The sequence below is a fragment of the Aphidius gifuensis genome, linkage group LG1 (genome assembly GCF_014905175.1).
Source record: "Aphidius gifuensis isolate YNYX2018 linkage group LG1, ASM1490517v1, whole genome shotgun sequence".
NCBI classification, from domain to species: Eukaryota; Metazoa; Arthropoda; class Insecta; order Hymenoptera; family Braconidae; genus Aphidius; species Aphidius gifuensis.
In genome coordinates this window covers 23,251,450-23,273,755 of record NC_057788.1, presented here as the reverse complement: position 1 = coordinate 23,273,755, position 22,306 = coordinate 23,251,450, and the positions used below count along the sequence as shown (strand labels likewise).

The following is a 22,306-nucleotide window of genomic DNA, read 5'->3' as shown; positions in this document are numbered from 1 at the left end:
ATCAAGTCAATAAGTATAAACTATTTAAAATAATTTAATATAAAAAAGAAAAACTAAACTATTTATAAACTAGATAAATTTTTATGTCGTGTAAAAGTAGTGATAGTGAAAAGTGATCATTGATCTGTACTGCTGATCAGATAAAATCATCATGATATACTAAATAACGTTGCTGATTATAGAGAATCATCATAAACTACTACATGGCGTTGGAGCATTTTGATGACTAAGTTGGAAAGACAAACATCTACTAAAAAGGTAGGATTTTTTAACATTATTAATTGTCGTGATGTAATTGCATTTATGATGTTGTTTAAAACCCCATGATACTTCGTAATATGTTCTTCAGGTCGTTTTGCTTTTTTTTTCCTTTGATCTATGTCTTATGTGATGATTTAGGTTGTATGATATTGATTAGTTGATGCGTATCGTTATCGTGTACATCAGTGTACATAGAAACACCAAATAGTTAATAACCAAATCATTAAATCCATTGAAATTTGCTGCTTAAAGCGCAATATAATATTTCGTAAATTTTCAAATAATAATAGGAGCTATTTCTTATATAGCACTAGTGACACCTTTGCTTTTATTTTTCATCAAAATAAATAGATGACACGTGAGTCATTGTCTCTAGTGCCGTAAATAATTTAAAAAAAATTAAATTCTTATATATAATCTTTTTGAAAAATATATAAGTAGATATGAATTTTTTTTAGTTGAAAAAATATTCCATCATTTCAAGTATTTGATAGCTAAGTTATTGGCATTTTAGTATGTTATCTATGAACAATAAAAAGGATAATTAATAAAAGAAAAAAAAAAAAAAAACGTCAATAAGATAACAACATCGAGGACATCTCAATGTCCAATCAACAATAGCGATATTTATTATTATTATTGACTCTTGAATAAAATTTTATACATGACAATAGGTAATTTTTAAGTAAACATTAGAAAAAAAAAAAAATAGTTAAAGATAGTCTTACGCGCGCGCCGATAGAAGTATATATGAAAAAAAAAAAAATAAACCCTTTTCTAGGACAGGCGCATTAAACTTATTATCGACCACCAGATAGTGAGCAAAAAAATATAATAATAATATAATATTATTATAATATCAACTTTTGACAATTAAATAACTATAGAAAATTTGTGATAATATTTTAAATTGCCTAAAATAATTGTTTCAAAGGTTCTAAAATACACTTAATTACTTCCAATTATTTTAAATTAATATATTTATTTAAAAAAAAAAACAGTTATCATTATTATATTTATCAGTATTTATAGATTATCATTTGACAACAATTATTTTATTGTTAAATGAAAAATACATAAAAAATATGTGAACACTTATATATCTTGGTACTTTGCTGTTGTATGATAAGCTGATTAATAAATATAAATTCTATCAACATCCTGCTCTGCAACTTTGTGCAACAGGCCAACTCTTTATTCATTATTATATTATTTTAATATTTATAATTAATTAAAAAAGAAAAATCATTGAACTTTAAAGATTTTAATTTACATATCAATTTATTTAATTATTTTTAAAATGCATATCTTATCTGTACGAATAATTAAAATGCAACGAGATATTTTTAATTTTTTTACAAACAAAATAAGGTAAATTAAAGTTTATACTAATATTTTTTTCATGATAAATTTTTATCATGATGTTTAATTCACTTGTCAACATTTTTCAAACAGTAACAGAATATTGTTAAAAAAATAAAATGCATTTTATCAAAACACATCATCAAGTTTGAAGAGAAAGAAGAAAAAAAAATCTTTAACATCATTATATTGTTAATAAAAAATTATTGGGATATGCATGAAAAACTTATTAAAAATCAGGTAAAAAAAATATAATTTTATTATTAATTATAGGATAAATAATTATTAATTAAAAAAATAATATTTTTTTTGTAGTATGTTGCAGCAAAGACAAGAAGAAATATAATTTTAAAATCAATAAATAATGTTGATTTAAAAAAAAAAAGCATAAATAATGGCCTAAAATTAAAAACATGGATTTTTTGTATATTAGGATTTTTATTAGTATCATTATTTATTATAAATAATATTATTACTGGACAATTTCGTGATCATCGTGTTATCAATATAACACAAGGCAAGTTAAATAAAATAATTTAAATAAATTAATATTTAATTATTTCGTTGTTTTTTTTATTAGAAAACATTGCTGAAAATGAAATTGAATCTAATAAAATTTTAATTGATAAAAAAACTGATTATCTTGTTAAAAATAAAGGCTGTAGAATATTATCATTAAATCCATTTGATGAATTTAGTAAAAAATTTTTACGTATTATTAAACCAATTGAATGTGAATATGGTAATCAATTGCCACTTGTTGAATCAAATGATACACATTTATTTATTAATCGAAATGCAATTGTACAATATTACAATAATACAGAAACAATTGATTGTTGTTGGCGTTCATTTGAAAGAAGAAAATACAATGACAATTCCCTGAGGTAATAAATATAAATATTTCCAATTTTATTTTCTTTGCAATAATAAATTTATAATAATTATTATTATTTTAGATATGATTTAAATTGTCATAAATTTAATAATACATCAAAAGTATTTGCAGAAACTGAATATGTAAAAGTTGAATGTTACAAAGCAAATAAAACTAGAATATTTAAAGATTATTATATATTTGTACCGGATAAAGAAAAAAATAAAGAAGAAGAAAATAATGAAAAAAAAAAATTAAGTGTACTTGTCATTGGGCTGGATTCAATATCACGTTTAAATTTTCATAGAATGATGCCAAAAACAGTTGATACACTTAAACAATTTGGTGCAATTGAAATGCTTGGTTATAATAAAGTTGGTGATAATACATATCCAAATTTAGTACCAGTATTAACTGGTATGTCTGATAAAGAACTTGAATTAAATTGTTGGATTAATAAAGATAAACCATTTGATAATTGTCCATTTATATGGAAAAATTTTAGTACAAATGGTTATCATACAGTATTTGCTGAAGATGCATGTGGTATGACAACATTTAATTATTTAAAACCAGGTTTTCGTATACAACCAACTGATTATTATTATCGTCCTTATTGTATTGCAAGTGAAAATGATATTGGTAATACACATAAATTAAATTCAAATCTTTGTGTTGGTACAAGATTAAATTATCAAAATTTATTAAATTATACAATGAAAATTGTTAAAAAATTTAATAATAATAATAATTATTATTTTGGTTTTTTTTGGCAAGCAAGTTTAACACATGATTATTTTAATTATCCACAATTAGGTGATAATTCATATAAAGAAACAATTGATTATATATTTAATAATAAATATATGAATAATACAGCATTAATTGTTATGAGTGATCATGGTATTAGATGGGGTGAATTTCGTCAAACATTTCAAGGTAGAATTGAGGGTAGTCTTCCATTTTTATTTATAATATTACCAGAATGGTGGAAAGCTAATTATCCAAAAGCATGGTTTAATATTAAACATAATACAGCAAGTTTAACAACACCATTTGATTTACATGAAACACTTTTTGATTTATTAAATTTATCATCAATTAATGATATAAATTTATATAAACGTGATAAATTAATTAATGATAATAATAATAATAATAATAATAAATTACCAAGAGGTATTAGTTTATTTATTTCAATACCAGATTATCGAACATGTGATATGGCAAATATACCAGGACATTATTGTATGTGTCATAAAAGTAGTAATATATCAATTAATGATAAAATTATTAAAAATAAAACAAATTATTTAATCAATGAAATAAATAATATGCTCAATAAATATTCAAATTGTGAAAAATTATATTTAAATAATATAATTGATGCTAAAATTTGGAGTGACAATGATGATGATGATAATAAAAATGGTGCTGTACCTTTGACAGATTATACAATAACATTTGAAACAAAACCTGGTTATGCAATATTTGAAGCAACGATTAGACAAACTATTATTACTAATAATAGTACATATATTGATGATAAAATAATTGGTACTATTAGTAGAATAAATGCATATGGTAATCAGAGTGCGTGTATTGATGATTCAAAAATGCGACTATATTGCTATTGTTCACATTAAATAAATAATGTAAAAATAGAAAATAAAACTATAAAAACTTCTATTCTCAACGAAATAAATTAAATAAAATGACTATTGTTATAAATAATAGTTTAATTGTGATAAATAATGGAAAATAATTTCCTGTTTAATTGAAATACTAAACAATTTTTTTTTTTTTTTTTTATTACTTATATAACTTAAAATTTATTTAGAAATTTTGGAACAATTCTTTGAGTGGTTGTTGATTTTTTTTTTTTTGTATATTATACATTGTTATAAAATTCTGTTATTGATTCTTCTTCTTTTTTATTTATATATGTATATAATAAAAAAAAAAAAAAACTGTGGAACGCAAGTTTAAATTGTTTTTATTTTTTACAAACAATTTATTTGTTTTTTTTTTTAAATTGTTTTTGTCTTGAGTATCCAGTCTTTTCTCCTATTGTTTCCCTCATTTTTATCAAACTTTTTTCATATGGAGATTAAGATATTTATTGAATTTATTTGTGTTTTTTTTTTTTTGGAAGGAAATTAGTGATTGTTCACAGCACACTTGATTTTAAAACGCGTGGCACAATTATAAAAGTTTTTTTAATTTGAATCACTCAATTTATGAACGTCTAATTCCATTGTATATTTTGTTGACTGAACTTTGTTCCATTAAGTCTCGAATAGCTGTAATAAAAAGTAAACAAAATTAAATAAATAAAATTATTAATTTTTAAATTTATAATAATAATAATAAATAATAATTTACCTTGTTTATCATCATTAGAAAATTCTTTGTCAGGAAAAGCAACGTCAAATGTTATGTATAAATAACCATGAAGATTATTATTATCATAATTTGGCATACCTTCACCTTTTTTCTTCATTCTTGCACCGTGTCGAGTAACTTTGTCTCTAGTTATTGTAACTTTATGTCCATCTAAATGTACAATATCTAATGTAAAACCAACAAGTGCATCTTGAAGTGATATTGTTATATTTGTATATAAATCATCACCAACACGTTGAAATACTGGATGTGGTTGTGTACGAATTCTAAATTTGAAAAAAAAATATATATATAATTATTGTTATCACATATTTGTAGATATAAATTTATATATACAATTTGATAATATTTACTTGAGAATTAAATCACCAGGTTCACCATCAATATGTGGTTCACCTTCAGCAACAAATTTAGTTTCTTGTCCATCAACCATACCAGGTTCAACTTCAAATTCTAATAATCTTTCTTCATTAACTAATTTAACATTTGGACATTCAGAACATACTGCTTGTTGTATCATTTGAAATCTTCCATTTCCTAAATTACGTGTTACTAATTCTTGTCGACAATCACATTTTCTTGTTCCTTTTGCTGGTTTCATGACAAGTTTATTTCTTGTTATCTATATAATAATATATAAATTAATTTATGATAAATTTTTTTTAAAAAATTAACCTATAATTAATAAATAATATTTGTATATTTACCTCAACAAAATTACCACTGTATAATTCATTAAGTGTAACATAAAGATCTATGATAACATTTGCACCTTTATGTGCTTGATGTTGTTGTTGTTGTTGTTCACCACCAAAATGAAAACCAAAATCGCCAAAAAAACTTGCAAATGGATCACCACCACCACCACCCATACTACCATCTGATTTAACACATTCTTCACCACATTGATCATATTTTTCACGTTTTGATTGATCAGATAATACTTCATATGCAGCACCAAGATCTTGAAATTTTCTTGATGCTTCAGGATCATCTTTATTTTTATCAGGATGTAATTCACGTGCTAATCTTCTATATGCTTTTTTTATTTCATGAGTTGAAGCACGTTTATTTAGTCCAAGTATATCATAAAAATCTCTCCTAAAAAAAAAATAAAAAACAAATAATACAATGATGTGACAAATTTCTTCAACTGTTAATTCGTTATTATTTTTTCTTGGGGTCATATGAGTAATGACAGTTTATTGTTGACTTACCCAGCAGCTACTAAAATTATATACAAACTTAAATTAATAAATAAAGTTAATGTAAAAAATGGTAAATTAGCCATATTTTAAATTAGTACTTTACAACAATAAAATATATATTAGTTAATTTTTTTAATAATAAATATAAATCTCAGAATAAATGTATGTAGCAAATTGAAAAATGTAAACGCGTTTTTTTTTTTTTTTTTTGATCGTGTTTAATGTTGATTGGACCAGCTCATACATCCACACCACCACGTATACAATGTTGTGTAGATACACCACAACATCATGTGCGCACGCGATCTTTTATTTCGATATATAAATTTTGTCTTGACATTCGAGATAAAATCGAAAACCAATGTATTTCGATTTTAAAACGATAGTGTTTTGGTGGAGGATTGCTAGAGGTCTCTAGTGTGTCAATGATTGAGGGGGAGAAAAAAAAAATAAAAAGAGAATTTATCGTGGTGTGCAAATTCATTCCTCCTTCTCTCCTCCTTCTTCTTCTTCATGTTGTTGATAACGAAAATAACCGAGAATAGTCGCAGATAATCGACATCAAGACCCACACGTTTTTAACAAATTTACATTTTTTCAGTGCGTCAATGCGCGTTCGTCCATGTTCTCGATATTACTCATTTGTTCGTTGATTAATATTTTATTTGCATTATATATTGTACTTAAATAACAATTAAATAATAACGCGTATAAATACAATTAATAACATAGACACACATGTGTGTATTTATAATAAACAATATTTATGTCAATAATTTTTAATTAATATCATCATTGAATATATATAAAAATCGATTGAACATTTTCAAGTGAAAAAAAATTTAGTAACACTTTGGAGGAAAAAAAAAAAAAAAAAAAAAGACATTCAAGGGTAGAAAGAGAGAAGCCTGCGTGAAGTGCTTTCATTTAAACAAAGACAACGGTGTCAATTAATTATTGTCGTTCTTAAATTAATATTAAAAAAAAAAAAGCAAATAATTAATTTTAAATATTCAATAATAATTATCTCAGGAATATAATCGTTTTTATTTGAAGACTGTGTGCTGAAAAGTGCTCAACACTTTTATAAGGTAATTCAACATTTTTTTTTTCTTTTTTTTTATATTGCTAATTTTCCTCTTTTTTTGTATTAAAAAAATGGAATGATTGCATATAATATTTAATTAAAATCTAATTATGTGGGTATTTTTTGTTTAAATCAATAAAATGTTGCATAATTTATGTAAATTATTCAGATAATTGATTAGCAACTTTGATTTTGTTGATTTAATAATTAAATATATATATATATATATGTAATGAGAGGTATGTAGTTTTAAAATGGCCGTGGAATAATAAATTGCAGTGTGTTAGTGGTATGCCGGCAATAATCCAGTATGTCGGTGCCGGTTAGTCTTTTTTTTTTTTTTCTTTAAAGAAAAAAAAAATTATTAAAGTTGCCTTGACTTGAAGAGTATAAATTTTTTTTTTGTAACTATTAATTTTTTATTTATAGAAAAAAACAAAAAAATTTTTTTACATGTATATTTAAATGATAATAATAATATTAAATTGAGGTTGAATTATTTTTTTTTTTTTTTTTTTGAAACGAGTCGTTAAAAGAAATAATTCAACAAAAATAATTTTCTTATCTCTGTAATTTTTAATGTTCGTCGAAATTTTTTTTAAATTTATATTTTTCATCAAGTTTTTAATAATAGACCCTGTTATTTCATGACAATAGATTTATTTATTTATTATTATTTTTTTTTTATTCTTTAAAGAGTACATTACATGTATACGTAGGTGTATCATTGCAAAAATCAATAGTTGGATAAGCCTGTCTCTCTTTTTCTCTTTCTCTCTCTCTCTCTTAGTGTCGCTCTCTTTTTTTACTCTTATTTTTTTTTTGTAACCATAACAATGGCAATTTATTAAAAATATTTATTCAATAAATAATATATTAAATGTATTTTATTTTATATATATATATAAAAAACAATTAAACTAATTTCGATTATTTTTTTTTACTCCAAAAATATTGTTGCACGAGACACACAAAATACGCGATAAATTTTAAACTTCTGGAAAATTCATTTTAGCCAAAAGTGACGTAGTTTAGAGAAAAAAAAATATCTAGATTTCTAATAATTTTCCCCTCTACTCGACAAACTACCCTAGAGTTTTTATACTCTTTTAGTTTCTCTTCTTATTTTTCTTTTTACTTCTGAATAGTAACGCGAACACAAGGTTAGAAACATATACATAATTTTCTTATTAAATAAATTTAACAAATAATCATTATTATTAGTGTCTAAATAGTGTAGTTAATAATTATTATCAACGAAAATTTATTTAAAAAAAAAAGGTAAAATTAAAAATAAGCTATTATTTATACAAAAAAGTGATGAAAAAAAAATTAAAATGACGTTAAAACATGCCTTGAGCACGTGCATCAAATGCCCTATAATATATATATTTTTTTTTCCTCATATAATTAATATATTAATTATTTTTTTGATATACAATCAAATGAATTAATTATCAATGACATTTATAAAAATTAACGTAAACAAAATTAAAATTATTTATACATTATTTTGTCTCATTTAGTTAATGATTATTGCTATCATTGATTTAAGGAATATTTTAAATATTGCAAAATAATTGAAATATACTGCGTTGTAGATTTTGAAAAATTTTACCAAAAATAAATCAATGATGTATTTATATAATCTATATAAATATTTGAAGCAAAAATGAATGCGTTTTTTACATTGAGCTTTTCAAAAATTATAACAAAATTGCCAAGCAGACTTTGACCTTATTTTTATTTTTTTTTTTTTAAATAATTATTTAAATATATATTTATTTATTATAAAAAAATATAAATAATAATTTATCAATTGTTTATATTATCTAATCTAAATAATAATATTAAAAATATAAATAACAGTGATAACGAACAGAAAAAAAAAATATGATAAAAAATAAAAATTGTTTATATTTTTAATAATATATGATATTGATTTACATGATAATAAACCGGATATGTTATTATACTGTAATTCATCTGACTGTTATTCATGAATATCATTATTTCATCTATGAAAAATAAAAAAAAATAAAATTATATTTAGATTTTCAATAATACAAAGAGAAAAAATGTAATTTGAAAAAAAAAAAAATATATTAAAAACATACAATGAATTGCAATTTATTTTTAAATAAATAAATATGATTATTACAGATGTTTTATCAATTTGTAATAATGATGTGATTATCCATCGACGAGACAGTATTTTTTTTTATCAAAATTGATTGTTATAATTTTATTGATATCAGTTTTATATATTTTTAAAAATCAAGAGACACTTGTTTTAGGTTTAAATCATTTGATAATGATGAGATCGTGTTATTTAATTTAAAACTTGAAGATTTTTAAGAATAAAAATATATCAATATTATCAAATCTAGACTGTCAAAGATATACAGCATTGATAAGAGTATAAAAAAAAAAAAAAAATTAATCATTAAAATAAGTAGATTATTAATGCGTCATGGAAATATATATATATATATATATATATGTGCAAGTGCCAATAATAACATATGGTCTTGTTGATGATTTGTATCCATTATTAAGCTAATGCATATAGTCAGTATCACATCTTCAACAAGATTTTTTTATATCAAAAATATACATGTGTATGATTATGACGTAAAAGACTAACAACAATATAAGCGAGTTTTTTTTTTTTTTCATATAAATTTAACACAAATATTTTTGTGTTGATTTTTGAAATTTATTTTTTTTTTTTCACTACGCAATATTGTGTAAATAAAAGCTTATTATTATTATTTTTCTCAAAAACAAATGTAATATTACCAAATGATAATTATCCTCATCATCATCATCATATTTTTATGTATTTAATTTTTTTTTTTCCTCTTATCTTTATTTTTTGAATTAAGCTGATAAAGTTAAATCATATAAACTAGTTCATCGTTGATTTTATCATTGTTTTTTAATAAAAAATATTTAATTTTAATTTTTTACAGGCTACGAATATGAGCTCTGGTGATCCTTGGTCGCTCCCGGTAAAGCAGGGTCTTTATGACCCAACTCTTGAGAAGGATGCATGTGGTGTTGGATTTATTGTTGCAATTGATGGCAAAAGATCACACAAGGTTAGTTAAATTTAATTTTAATTAAAATAAAAAAAAGAAAAATTTGTTATTTATCGTTGCCAAATTTTTTGTTGAATAATAACGTGAATAATAATAAATGTATTTTAATTTTTTCTTTAAAGATTGTCAGAGATGCTGAAAAATTATCAGCTCGTATGAATCACAGAGGTGCTTGTGCATGTGACAATGATACTGGTGATGGTGCTGGAGTACTTTGCGCAATACCACATGATTATTATGCTGCTGAAATACGGTTAGTATAATATTTATTAACATCCAATGATTAGCATTGATTTCATAATAGAAAAAAAAACAACTTGAATAAAAAAAATCATAATATGCAATCGCAGTTTTGTAATATAATGAGTCTTATGTATTTGTGGGGGGTCGTTTTTTTTTTCTTTTGCAATTCTATGCTTATCAGTAATTTGACGAGTTCAAATTATAATTATTAATTTTACTTGATAAATATAAATAAACAATAATTGATGATAATGATTTGTTTTTTTTTTATTCTTTCAGTGAAAAAGCAGGCATTGAACTGCCAGAATATGGAAAATATGCAACTGGAATTTTATTTTTGGATAAAAAAACTCATGCTGAAACAGAAGCAGCATTTGAAAAAATTGCTATTGAGTGTAATTTGAGAGTAAGTGATTATTTTTTTAATTTTAAAAAAAAATGATATACCTATAGGTATATAAAGATTTAATTTAAATTATTAATTTTTTTTTTTGTTTTTTTAATTTAACAGGTAATTTATTGGCGTGATGTGCCAACAGACAATTCTCAAATTGGCCAAGTAGCAAAAAAATGTGAACCATATATGCGTCAAGTATTTGTAACTGGTGATCAAGAAACAACTGATTTATTAAAACGTCAAGTATTTGTTTTACGTAAACGTTCATCTCATTTAATTCCAAAACCTGGTTTACGTTTTTATTTATGCTCATTATCACATAAAATTGTTGTTTATAAAGGACAATTTACACCTGATCAATTGTGGTTATATTTTATTGATTTAAAATGTCCAAAATTTGAAACATTTTTAGCACTTGTTCATACACGTTTTTCAACAAATACATTTCCAAGTTGGGAAAGAGCACAACCATTACGTATGCTTGCTCATAATGGTGAAATTAATACATTAAGAGGTAATGTTAATGCAATGAAAGCACGTGAGGGTGTTATGAAAAGTGATATTTATGGTGATAAACTTAAAGAATTATATCCAGTTGTTGAGCCAAATTTATCTGATTCTGGTTCAGCTGATTGTGTACTTGAATTTCTTGTTAACGCTGGACAACGTACATTGCCAGAGGTAAATTATCATCCTCATCAATATTAATATATTTATATTGTTAAATAATTAATCATTTTTATTTAAATATATTTCAGGCTGTTATGACAATGGTACCAGAAGCATGGCAAAATGATTTAACAATGGCAACAGAAAAACGTGAATTTTATCATTGGGCTGCATGTTCAATGGAACCTTGGGATGGTCCAGCTTTATTAACATTCACCGATGGACGTTATGTTGGAGCAATACTCGACAGGTAGAATATTCATTAATTATTTTAAAATGACAATATTTTATTATATTGTCTTTTATTTTACATATAAATTATGTATTTAATTTATTTAAAAAAATTAATATAATTTTGATTAATATATATTATTAAGATATTGCAATTTATAAATTTATATTATTATCTATTATTAATAATTTAATTAAATTTTAACTAAATAAATTATATATTAATCAAAATTTTATTAAAAAAAATAATATTAAACAGTAGTAAATGAGAAATGACATATTGTTTCTTATAAAAATCTGTTTAATTTGTATAATAAGTTAAATTTTTTATTAGAAAAAATTTTGTGTGATGTATGTGTGTATGTTTATTAATTATTAATTATTTTTTTATTATTATATATTTGATAATAAATAATATGATAATTAATAAGTATAAAAATAAATAGTAAATAATGTAAATGCCAGGACGAAGGCAAAACGAAACAACAGAACAAAGAAAGACACAATGAGAATCCAATACGAAGGTAGTAATACAAAAGACTTTTAAATTTTTTGTTTGGCAGAAATGGCCTCCGCCCATCGCGTTTCTACGTCACTAAGGATAATATGATGGTGATGGCGTCTGAAGTGGGCGTCTTTGACACTCCGCCCAGCAATGTTGTCCTGAAGGTAAAACACATGGGAGAAATAATTGTCATCAAGACCAGAAAAAATTCATTTTTTTTTTTTTTTTATTCATTATTTTAAAAAGAAAAAAAGAAAGAAAAAAACAGTCCAAGTATTTATTTTGAATATGTCAAGATTCAATCTTGATTGAGTTGCTGATTTATTCATTTTCATCTCAAGTATTCAACGATAATTATTATCTTTAAAACTAATTGATGCTGCTAATGATAATAATGATGATAAGGATGATGATGATGATGATGATGATACGAAGAGAGTATATTCCAAGACACAAAAGCATTATCAAATGATGCATTATTTTTCTTCTTTGGAAGAAGATTTTATCATTTTTTTTTTTCATTACTCATTATTTAATTTCTTTCTTTATTTTTATCTTTTTTTTTTTTCATTTTTATCTTTACACTGTTAGTGTGTAGATTTTTATTTTCTTTTTTCTTTCATCAATTTTTTGCAGCTTTAGGTTTATAGGAAATTTAACAACAATAATTTATAATCTATTGTCATCATTGTCATTTGTCTGATAAGAGTCAGATTGTATTTGACAATGTAGCTGAATTGGAAATGGAATCTTATTCATGGACATCTTATCAGCATCAGCAGAATATTTTCACAATTAACTTACTTAATTTTTTTATTTATTATTATTATCATTGTTATTATTATTATTTTTTCATTGGCATATTAATTAATTGTTTTTTCTTAGTTTATTTTAATTTTCATGTGATATTTTTTTTTTTTTTTTTTTTTTTTTTAAACAAAAAGAATATTATTTTTAATTATTTTTTTTTTAATTTTTATTTATATTTCTTTCAACAGTGAAGGTGATAATTATTTAAACATAATAATTTAAATATTTACATCAATTCATATTTTTTTATTAAAAAAAAATATAATTGTGGTATAAATTATTATTTTTTAATTTTCTATTGGCATTATGTTTTTACATTTTTATTTAGTTAACAGAAAAAAAAAAAAAAAATCAATTTTTATAATCAGTCAATTTGTTATTATTTATAATTATTATTTTTTGTAAAAACAAAATGTCAATAGAAAAGAAAAATAATCTATTATTGTATTTTTTTTTTTTTATAAATAATGTGTATGTTGAATTGAAGATACCAATCATCATAATGTTATTATTTAAAAAAAAAAAAATAATAATTAATTATCACAAAAAAATGGTAAAAAAAGAAAAAAAATTAATTAATCATATCATAATAATGATGTAGCTATATAATTTAATGAATTTAAGGACTAGGTTTGTATTGATATGAATTTTTGGACAAGGTGTTATCATCCAGTGCTGTCATTTGTTATTGTCAATAAATCAAATTGGAGTTACTATTCATTAATAATACTTATTATAAATTTATTTTAATTTACAGAGTCGTTTGAAGCCTGGTAGAATGCTGCTTGTTGATACTGAAGAGAAACAAATAATCCAAGATGTTGAGCTCAAATTACAAATTGCTAGAAGTCGTCCACATTCAAAATGGCTCAAGGAGCAGGTATAATTATCATAAATTTATTTATTATTTGTCGCACGTTTTTTTTATGTTCACGTGTGATATTTTTATGTCCAGTAAATTTTATAAAGTACATTCATTTTAATTATTCAAAGAAAAACAACAACAAAAAAAATTAGAAAACATTTTATTCATCAATTAGTTTCTTGTATATAATTCATAATTATTTTGCTGTTAATTTGATAATTAATCTTTAATTATTATTTTTTTTTTTATTTTTGCCTACATGAATTAATCATTCATTTTGTGGTGTTTGATTTATCATTAAATGCCTTTAGGTGCTTTACAAACATCAACAATTTAATTACTTTTTTTTTTTTTTTTCTTTTTGGACATGAAAGAAAAAACACAACACAAAAAAAATAATATATATTTATGAACAGGATATTATAAATCCAAAATAATCATTGTTATTTAATCAGGCCATGTTTAATTTGAATTAATTTATTTCTTTCAATTTATCTTCATACGCTGGCGACATTGGTGTTATGTACAGATGGTGAGTCAATTCGTCGTTGAAAACAATATGTGTGTTTTATTTTATTTCTAGTTTTTCTTTTTTTTTTTTTTTTCTAATTTTTTATTCTTGTAGATTCTTGTATATATTTTCTTCTTTCAACTACAAGGTTTTTTTTATTATTATCTCTTTTTTTACTTGATGGATTTTTTTGTTTATTTTAATTTTTATGATTAAGGCACACGATTGTTTTGCTGCAATCAAAATTAAATTTAATGGGAAAAAAAAACCAACAATACAAAAAACTTCAACTTACATATATAACACAACATTTTCATCAACTTTTATTACATCTTTTTTGTGATTGTAGATATGTATTTTTGGTGATTGTGGTGATGGATTCCAATAGGAACAAAAAACATATCAAATTCTTATTTCTTTATATCTTCATTTCTTTACAACTATTGCATTTATTTATTCATCTATTTTTTTCTATATTGATTGAAAATAATTATATATAAAAATTTTGAATAATAAATAAAAATATTAATTTATATTAATACAGATTACAATGGAGGATTTACGTGCTGCTCATGAAGCTAATATCGAGTCAAATGGCAACGTTCAAAATGGCCACAGTAATGGTATCGTGGTTAAAAATGGAGCCAGTCCAATAATAAGTCCAATGGATGCAATGGATCGTACTTGGGGTGGTGATAAACGTCTTGCATTGTATGGTTATACAATTGAAACTATCAATATGTTACTTTTACCAATGATTCAAACCAAGTATGTATAAAAATAGTCTCATTTTATTATACCATAATTTCTATATGTATATATATAATTTATTGTCAACAGAAAAGAAGCACTTGGATCAATGGGAAATGATGGTCCATTGGCATGTCTATCACAATTTCAACCATTAATATATGAGTATTTTAAACAATTATTTGCTCAAGTTACAAATCCACCAATTGATCCATTTAGAGAAAAAATTATTATGTCATTATTATGTCCAATTGGACCAGAGAGTAATATACTTGAACCAAATGAACGACAAGTTCATAGATTATTTTTAACAAATCCAATATTATCATTAAATGATCTTGATGTTATGAAAAATACAAATTATCGTGGATGGAAAACAAAAGTTATTGATATAACATATCAAAGAAGAGAAGGACAAAATGCACTTGTTCCAACACTTGATCGTATTAATAATGAAGCTAATGAAGCAGCTAAAGCTGGTTATCAATTAATTGTATTATCTGATCGTCTTGGTGGACCAGATAGAGTACCAATAAGTTCAATATTAGCACTTGGTTCAACACATCATTATCTTATTGAAGAACGTCAACGTATGAAAGTTGGTCTTATTGTTGAAACAGCTGAAGCACGTGAAGTACATCATATATGTGTTTTACTTGGTTATGGTGCTGATGCTATTTGTCCATATCTTGTATTTGAACTTGCTAAACGTTTACGTGATGAAGGAGTTTTAGGTGAAGAATTTACTGATGAAATAATGTTTAAAAATTATGCTGAAGCTATGGAACGTGGTATATTAAAAGTTATGGCTAAAATGGGAATATCAACATTACAATCATACAAAAGTGCACAAATATTTGAAGCTGTTGGTCTTGCTGATGAAGTTATTGAAAAATGTTTCAAGGTATTTTTATAATTTATATTGTATATATTTTATTTTTTTTTTATTCTAATATTTAATAATTATGATTATAAAATGGATCCAATTTATGAATGTATATGATTCAAACAATTATTTTAATGAATTATTATTATATAAATAATAATATCGAGAATATATTCAATTGTCAAATGATTTTAATTTAATAAATGTTTTTTTTTTTGTCTGTTTATAGGGAACACCGTCGAGAATTGGTGGTGTTAATTTTGATATATTAACAAAAGAAGCATACTGTCGTCATGCATTAACATATTATGATCAATCAGTTGATACACTTGTACTTCGTAATCCAGGAATATTTCATTGGCGTGCTGGTGGTGAAAAACATATAAATGATCCAGTAAGTATTGCAAATCTTCAAGAATCAGTATCATCAAAAAATCAAAATGCATATGAAAATTATCGTAAATCAACAATGGAAGCAATTAAAAATTGTACATTACGTGGACAATTAGAATTATGTAAAGATAAAAAACCAGTACCAATTGAAGAAGTTGAAGCATCATCTGATATTGTTAAACGTTTTGTAACTGGTGCAATGAGTTTTGGTAGTATATCATTAGAGGCACATAGTACACTTGCAATTGCAATGAATAAAATTGGTGGTAAATCAAATACTGGTGAAGGTGGTGAAAATGCTGATAGATATTTAAATCAAGATCCAGATTTTAATAAACGTTCATCAATAAAACAAATTGCTAGTGGTAGATTTGGTGTAACATCATCATATCTTGCAAATGCTGATGATTTACAAATTAAAATGGCACAAGGAGCTAAACCAGGTGAAGGTGGTGAATTACCTGGCTATAAAGTAACACCAGATATTGCAGCAACACGTCATTCAGTACCAGGTGTTGGTCTTATTTCACCACCACCACATCATGATATATATTCAATTGAAGATTTAGCTGAACTTATTTATGATTTAAAATGTGCAAATCCAAATGCTCGTATATCAGTTAAGCTTGTATCAGAAGTTGGTGTTGGTGTTGTTGCATCTGGTGTTGCTAAAGGTAAAGCTGAACATGTTGTTATATCTGGTCATGATGGTGGTACTGGTGCAAGTAGTTGGACTGGTATTAAATCAGCTGGTTTACCATGGGAACTTGGTGTTGCTGAGACACATCAAATTTTAACATTAAATAATTTACGTTCAAGAATGATTGTACAAGCTGATGGACAATTACGTACTGGTTTTGATGTTATTGTTGCAGCTTTACTTGGTGCTGATGAATTTGGTTTTAGTACAGCACCACTTATTGCTATGGGTTGTACAATGATGCGTAAATGTCATTTAAATACATGTCCAGTTGGTATTGCAACACAAGATCCAATATTAAGAAAAAAATTTGAAGGTAAACCAGAACATGTTATTAATTTTTTCTTTATGCTTGCTGAAGAAATACGTGGTCATATGGCAAATTTAGGTATACGTAAATTTCAAGATTTAATTGGACGTACTGATTTATTAAAAGTACGTGATGATATTAATATTGAAAAAGCAAAATTACTTGATCTTGCAAATGTACTTAGAAGTGCACTTGAATTACGTCCAGGTGTTAATATTAAAGGTGGTTCAGTTAAACAAGATTTTCAATTAGAAAATCGTCCAGATAATGTACTTATTGAAGAAGCTAAATTAATTATAAATGGTAAACAAAAAATTGTTAATATTGAAATGACAATTAATAATGAAACACGTGCATTTGGTTCAACATTAAGTTATTATATATCAAAAGAATGTGGTGAAATTGGTTTACCAGATAAAAGTATAAATATTAAATTAAAAGGTTCTGCTGGACAGAGTTTTTGTGCATTTTTAACAAATGGTATACATGTTACACTTGAAGGTGATGCTAATGATTATGTTGGTAAAGGTCTTTGTGGTGGTGAAATTGTTATTTATCCACCAAAAGAATCTGAATTTAATTCTGAAGCAAATGTTATTGTTGGTAATGTTTGTTTATATGGTGCAACATCTGGTAAAGCATATTTTCGTGGTATTGCTGCTGAAAGATTTAGTGTACGTAATAGTGGTGCAATTGTTGTTGTTGAAGGTGTTGGTGATCATGGTTGTGAATATATGACTGGTGGTTGTGCTGTTATACTTGGTTTAACTGGACGTAATTTTGCTGCTGGTATGTCTGGTGGTATTGCATATGTACTTGATGTTGATGGTTCATTTAAAAGTAAATGTAATCCTGAAACAGTTGAACTATTGTCACTTGATAAACCACAAGATATTGATTATGTTAAATCATTATTAGAAGAATTTGTTGAAAAAACTGATTCACTTATTGCTAAAGAATTATTAGAAACATGGCCTGAACCAACAACACGTTTTGTTAAAGTATTCCCATATGAATATCAACGTGCACTTGAATTGGCTGAAGAAAATTTAAAAAATAATAATAATATTACAAATGGCAATGGTAATGGTAATGGTAATGGTATTATTAATGGTGATAATGAATCACCAATTAAAGATATTGAAGAATCAATTGAAGATGCTGAACTTGCACAACGTAAATTAGATAAAATAAAAGGTTTTATGAAATACAAAAGACATACAGCAAATTATAGACCAGTTGAACAACGTCTTGATGATTGGAATGAAATATATAATTTCCAAGGTGTACGTAAAGGTCTTAAAGTACAAGCAGCAAGATGTATGGAATGTGGTGTACCATTTTGTCAAAGTAGTCATGGTTGTCCACTTGGTAATATTATACCAAAATGGAATGATCTTATATTTCATTCAAATTGGCAAGAAGCACTTAATCAATTATTACAAACAAATAATTTTCCAGAATTTACTGGACGTGTTTGTCCAGCACCATGTGAAGGTGCATGTGTATTAGGTATATCAGAACCACCAGTAACAATTAAAAATATTGAATGTGCTATTATTGATCATGCATATGAACAAGGTTGGATAATACCACGTCCACCATTATCAAGAACTGGTAAATGTATTGCTATTATTGGTTCTGGACCAGCTGGTCTTGCTGCAGCACATCAATTAAATAAAGCTGGACATGTTGTTCATGTTTATGAAAGAAATGATAGAATTGGTGGTTTATTACAATATGGCATTCCAACAATGAAATTATCAAAACAAGTTGTACAAAGACGTGTATCATTAATGGCTGCTGAAGGTATTATATTTAAAACTGGTATTGATATTGGTAAAACAATTAAAATTGAACAATTAAAAAATGAATTTGATGCTGTATTATTATGTACTGGTGCAACATGGCCACGTGATTTACCAATACCAGGTAGAAATTTAGATGGTATACATTTTGCTGTTAGTTTTCTTGAACATTGGCAAAAAAAACAAATGGGTAATGATGCACCACTTGATATGAAATTAATGGCTAAAGATAAAAATGTTATTATTATTGGTGGTGGTGATACTGGTTGTGATTGTATTGCAACATCATTAAGACAAGGTGCTAAAAATATAACAACATTTGAAATATTACCAGAACCACCAATTAAAAGATCTAATGAAAATCCATGGCCACAATTTCCACGAGTATTTAAAGTTGATTATGGACATGAAGAAGTTAAATTAAGATTTGGTGAAGATCCAAGACAATTTAGTACATTGAGTAAAGAATTTTTAAATGATGGTAATGGACATGTTAGTGGTATTAAAACAGTTACTGTTGAATGGACCAAAGATGAAGCTGGACGATGGAAAATGACTGAAATTGAAGGATCCGAAAAAATATACAAGTGTGATCTAGTCTTACTTGCTATGGGATTTTTGGGACCTGAAAAATATATTGCTGATGAACTTAAGACTAAAATGGATGGTCGTGGTAATTACGAAACATCTGTTGGCAAATACTCGACGAGTGTTGATGGAATATATGCTGCTGGAGGTAATTATTTTATCATATTTATATTATTATTATATTATTTTTACATATATTTTATAAATAATGATTATAACAACGGATCCAATTTATGATTGACGTGATTCCATTCTTTTATATGAATTTATTTTTTATTTCATTTTTAAAATACAATTAACAATTTTTTGATATAATATACATTTAATTAATTAAATATTTTTTTATTTATTATGTTAAATAATATAGATTGCAGAAGAGGACAATCACTTGTTGTTTGGGCGATATCTGAAGGACGTCAAGCAGCATGTGAAATTGACCAAGCACTTATGGGTCGAACTACATTACCTGGACCTGGTGGAATTATTGCTAACGTTCTCACATAAATTGTCTTCTTAAATAAAGGTATACAAGTTTACTAATAATTATTATACATCTTTTATTATATATTTTATTAATTGTAATTCTTTTTTTTTTTTTTTTTTTTTCATTTGCAGAATACAAGTCAATGATCTGCAAAATCAGCAATATCCCAAGGAAACGACAGTCAGCATATGAAACATTTATATTTGCGTATTATTAAGCCCAGATACTTCAAATAAATTAATAAGAGAAAAATAAAAAAAAGTGATCTTCCTCTCAACACCTTATTTTGTCAATCAAATGCTGATCCATCCATTTAAAAAAATATTATTTTACCGATAGTAATTTTAATGTTAGCTAATGAACAAAAACAAACAAAACAAAATTATCATGTATACACTATATTGAGTACGTTTTTAATTTTAAGTTTTTTTTTTTTTTTGTTTATAAAGTTTTCGTAACATATCCTTTTACAGGAAAATAAAAAATGCCTGATTGAACAGCACTGAGGGCCTCTACGGCAACGAATATATAATTAAAAATATATAGTGTATATATACATAATATATACAATAATATTATACGTAAAAAGAAAATAAAATCGTTAAATTAGTGTCAGATTGAAATGTTAAATATACAAAAACAAAAATTATAAAAATAATTAATAATCTGTCGTAAGTATAAGGTCCCAAAAGACTTGTGAGAAAAATATTTAGTTGATAGATTTTTATCAATATCTTTTTTTTTTTTCTTCAATTTTATTTTTTAAGTTATATGTACACAAAAGCCATGATTATTACTATTATTATAATTAAAAAGTTTAAATATAGAAAAATAAAAAACAATTGTATTATTTTATACAATTATTTTTTATTTTTATTTAAAAAAAAAAAGATAAAAAATAGGAATACAAAAACTAATTTTGCATGTTACTTAATTATCATCGTTTAATAAGTACATTATTTTTGATTAAATTATGTAGATAATAAGCCAAATGTCTTTCTGCAATGATATTAATATTGATATTTATATATTAATATTAAAAAAATAGTTTACATTAATATTATTTTGTTCAATAATTATTTTCATATGTTTATCATTAAATGATGATATTCAGTTTCAATTAAATAGTAATAAAATTATACCAATGAGCATCTTATTTATTATTTTATTAATATTTAAGAAAATGAAGGAAAAAAGAAAAAACTAAGTACATATTTGCGGCTGTTTTTAAAATAAATGTTTTATCGATATGTAATTATTAATAACAACATAAAGATAACAAAATGTAAACATATTACTGAGACAATAAATCTATACTATCAAATGTTGAAATTAATGTTTTTATTTATTTTAAATTAATACCAAATACCTTCTTGTTCCTTCTATGTTCCTAATACAAATCAGTAATTTAAAAAAAAAAATTTGAAATATTGAAAATACCTCTTTGCTCATTCTATGTTCCTGATACAAATCTATGATTTTTCAATAATATTTCGAAATATTTCAAAAAAAAAATATTCGAGTATCAGGAACATAGAATAAGCGAAGAGGTATTTTGATATTTTTGAAAATACCTCCTTGCTCATTCTATGTTCCTGATACTCGAATATTTTTTTTTCTATCAAATTTCAAAAAATTTGTGGAAAATCTTAGATTTGTATTAGGAACATAGAATGAGCAAGGAGGTATTTTCAAAAATATCAAAATACCTCTTCGGTCATTCTATGTTCCTGATACTCGAATATTTTTTTTTCTATCAAATTTCAAAAAATTTGTGGAAAAATCTTAGATTTGTATTAGGAACATAGAATGAGCAAGGAGGTATTTTCAAAAATATCAAAATACCTCTTC

General features: G+C 24.5%; 3 protein-coding genes across 7 annotated transcripts; 2 read left to right on the top strand and 1 right to left on the bottom strand.

Annotated features, from left to right (window-relative positions):
• Positions 1 to 133: 133 nt before the first annotated feature.
• On the top strand, positions 134 to 21,448 carry LOC122853354 (glutamate synthase [NADH]). Of its 5 annotated transcripts, none has more exons than XM_044153785.1 (14): positions 134 to 258; positions 10,177 to 10,305; positions 10,428 to 10,558; positions 10,828 to 10,954; positions 11,060 to 11,626; positions 11,704 to 11,864; positions 12,409 to 12,514; positions 13,918 to 14,040; positions 14,555 to 14,557; positions 15,081 to 15,304; positions 15,377 to 16,190; positions 16,402 to 20,119; positions 20,339 to 20,494; positions 20,587 to 21,448. In XM_044153785.1, exons 1-13 carry the CDS (start codon positions 223 to 225, stop codon positions 20,473 to 20,475), a joined length of 6,276 nt encoding a protein of 2,091 aa, XP_044009720.1. In that variant the 5' UTR covers positions 134 to 222; the 3' UTR covers positions 20,476 to 20,494; positions 20,587 to 21,448. The 5 variants fall into 5 exon arrangements, with proteins under 5 accessions (XP_044009720.1, XP_044009728.1, XP_044009737.1 ...); XM_044153802.1 differs by lacking the exon at positions 134 to 258 and adding an exon at positions 6,636 to 7,205; XM_044153810.1 differs by lacking the exon at positions 134 to 258 and adding an exon at positions 8,253 to 8,364.
• On the top strand, positions 1,341 to 4,651 carry LOC122854282. The gene is made up of 4 exons (XM_044154778.1): positions 1,341 to 1,863; positions 1,939 to 2,140; positions 2,204 to 2,510; positions 2,583 to 4,651. Exons 1-4 carry the CDS (start codon positions 1,837 to 1,839, stop codon positions 4,144 to 4,146), a joined length of 2,100 nt encoding a protein of 699 aa, XP_044010713.1. The 5' UTR covers positions 1,341 to 1,836; the 3' UTR covers positions 4,147 to 4,651.
• LOC122853957 (dnaJ homolog shv) lies at positions 4,664 to 6,404 on the bottom strand. Its single transcript, XM_044154370.1, has 5 exons — positions 6,124 to 6,404; positions 5,614 to 6,007; positions 5,260 to 5,528; positions 4,886 to 5,172; positions 4,664 to 4,803 (listed from the first exon to the last, which is right to left on the bottom strand). Exons 1-5 carry the CDS (start codon positions 6,195 to 6,197, stop codon positions 4,739 to 4,741), a joined length of 1,089 nt encoding a protein of 362 aa, XP_044010305.1. The 5' UTR covers positions 6,198 to 6,404; the 3' UTR covers positions 4,664 to 4,738.
• Positions 21,449 to 22,306: the final 858 nt, after the last annotated feature.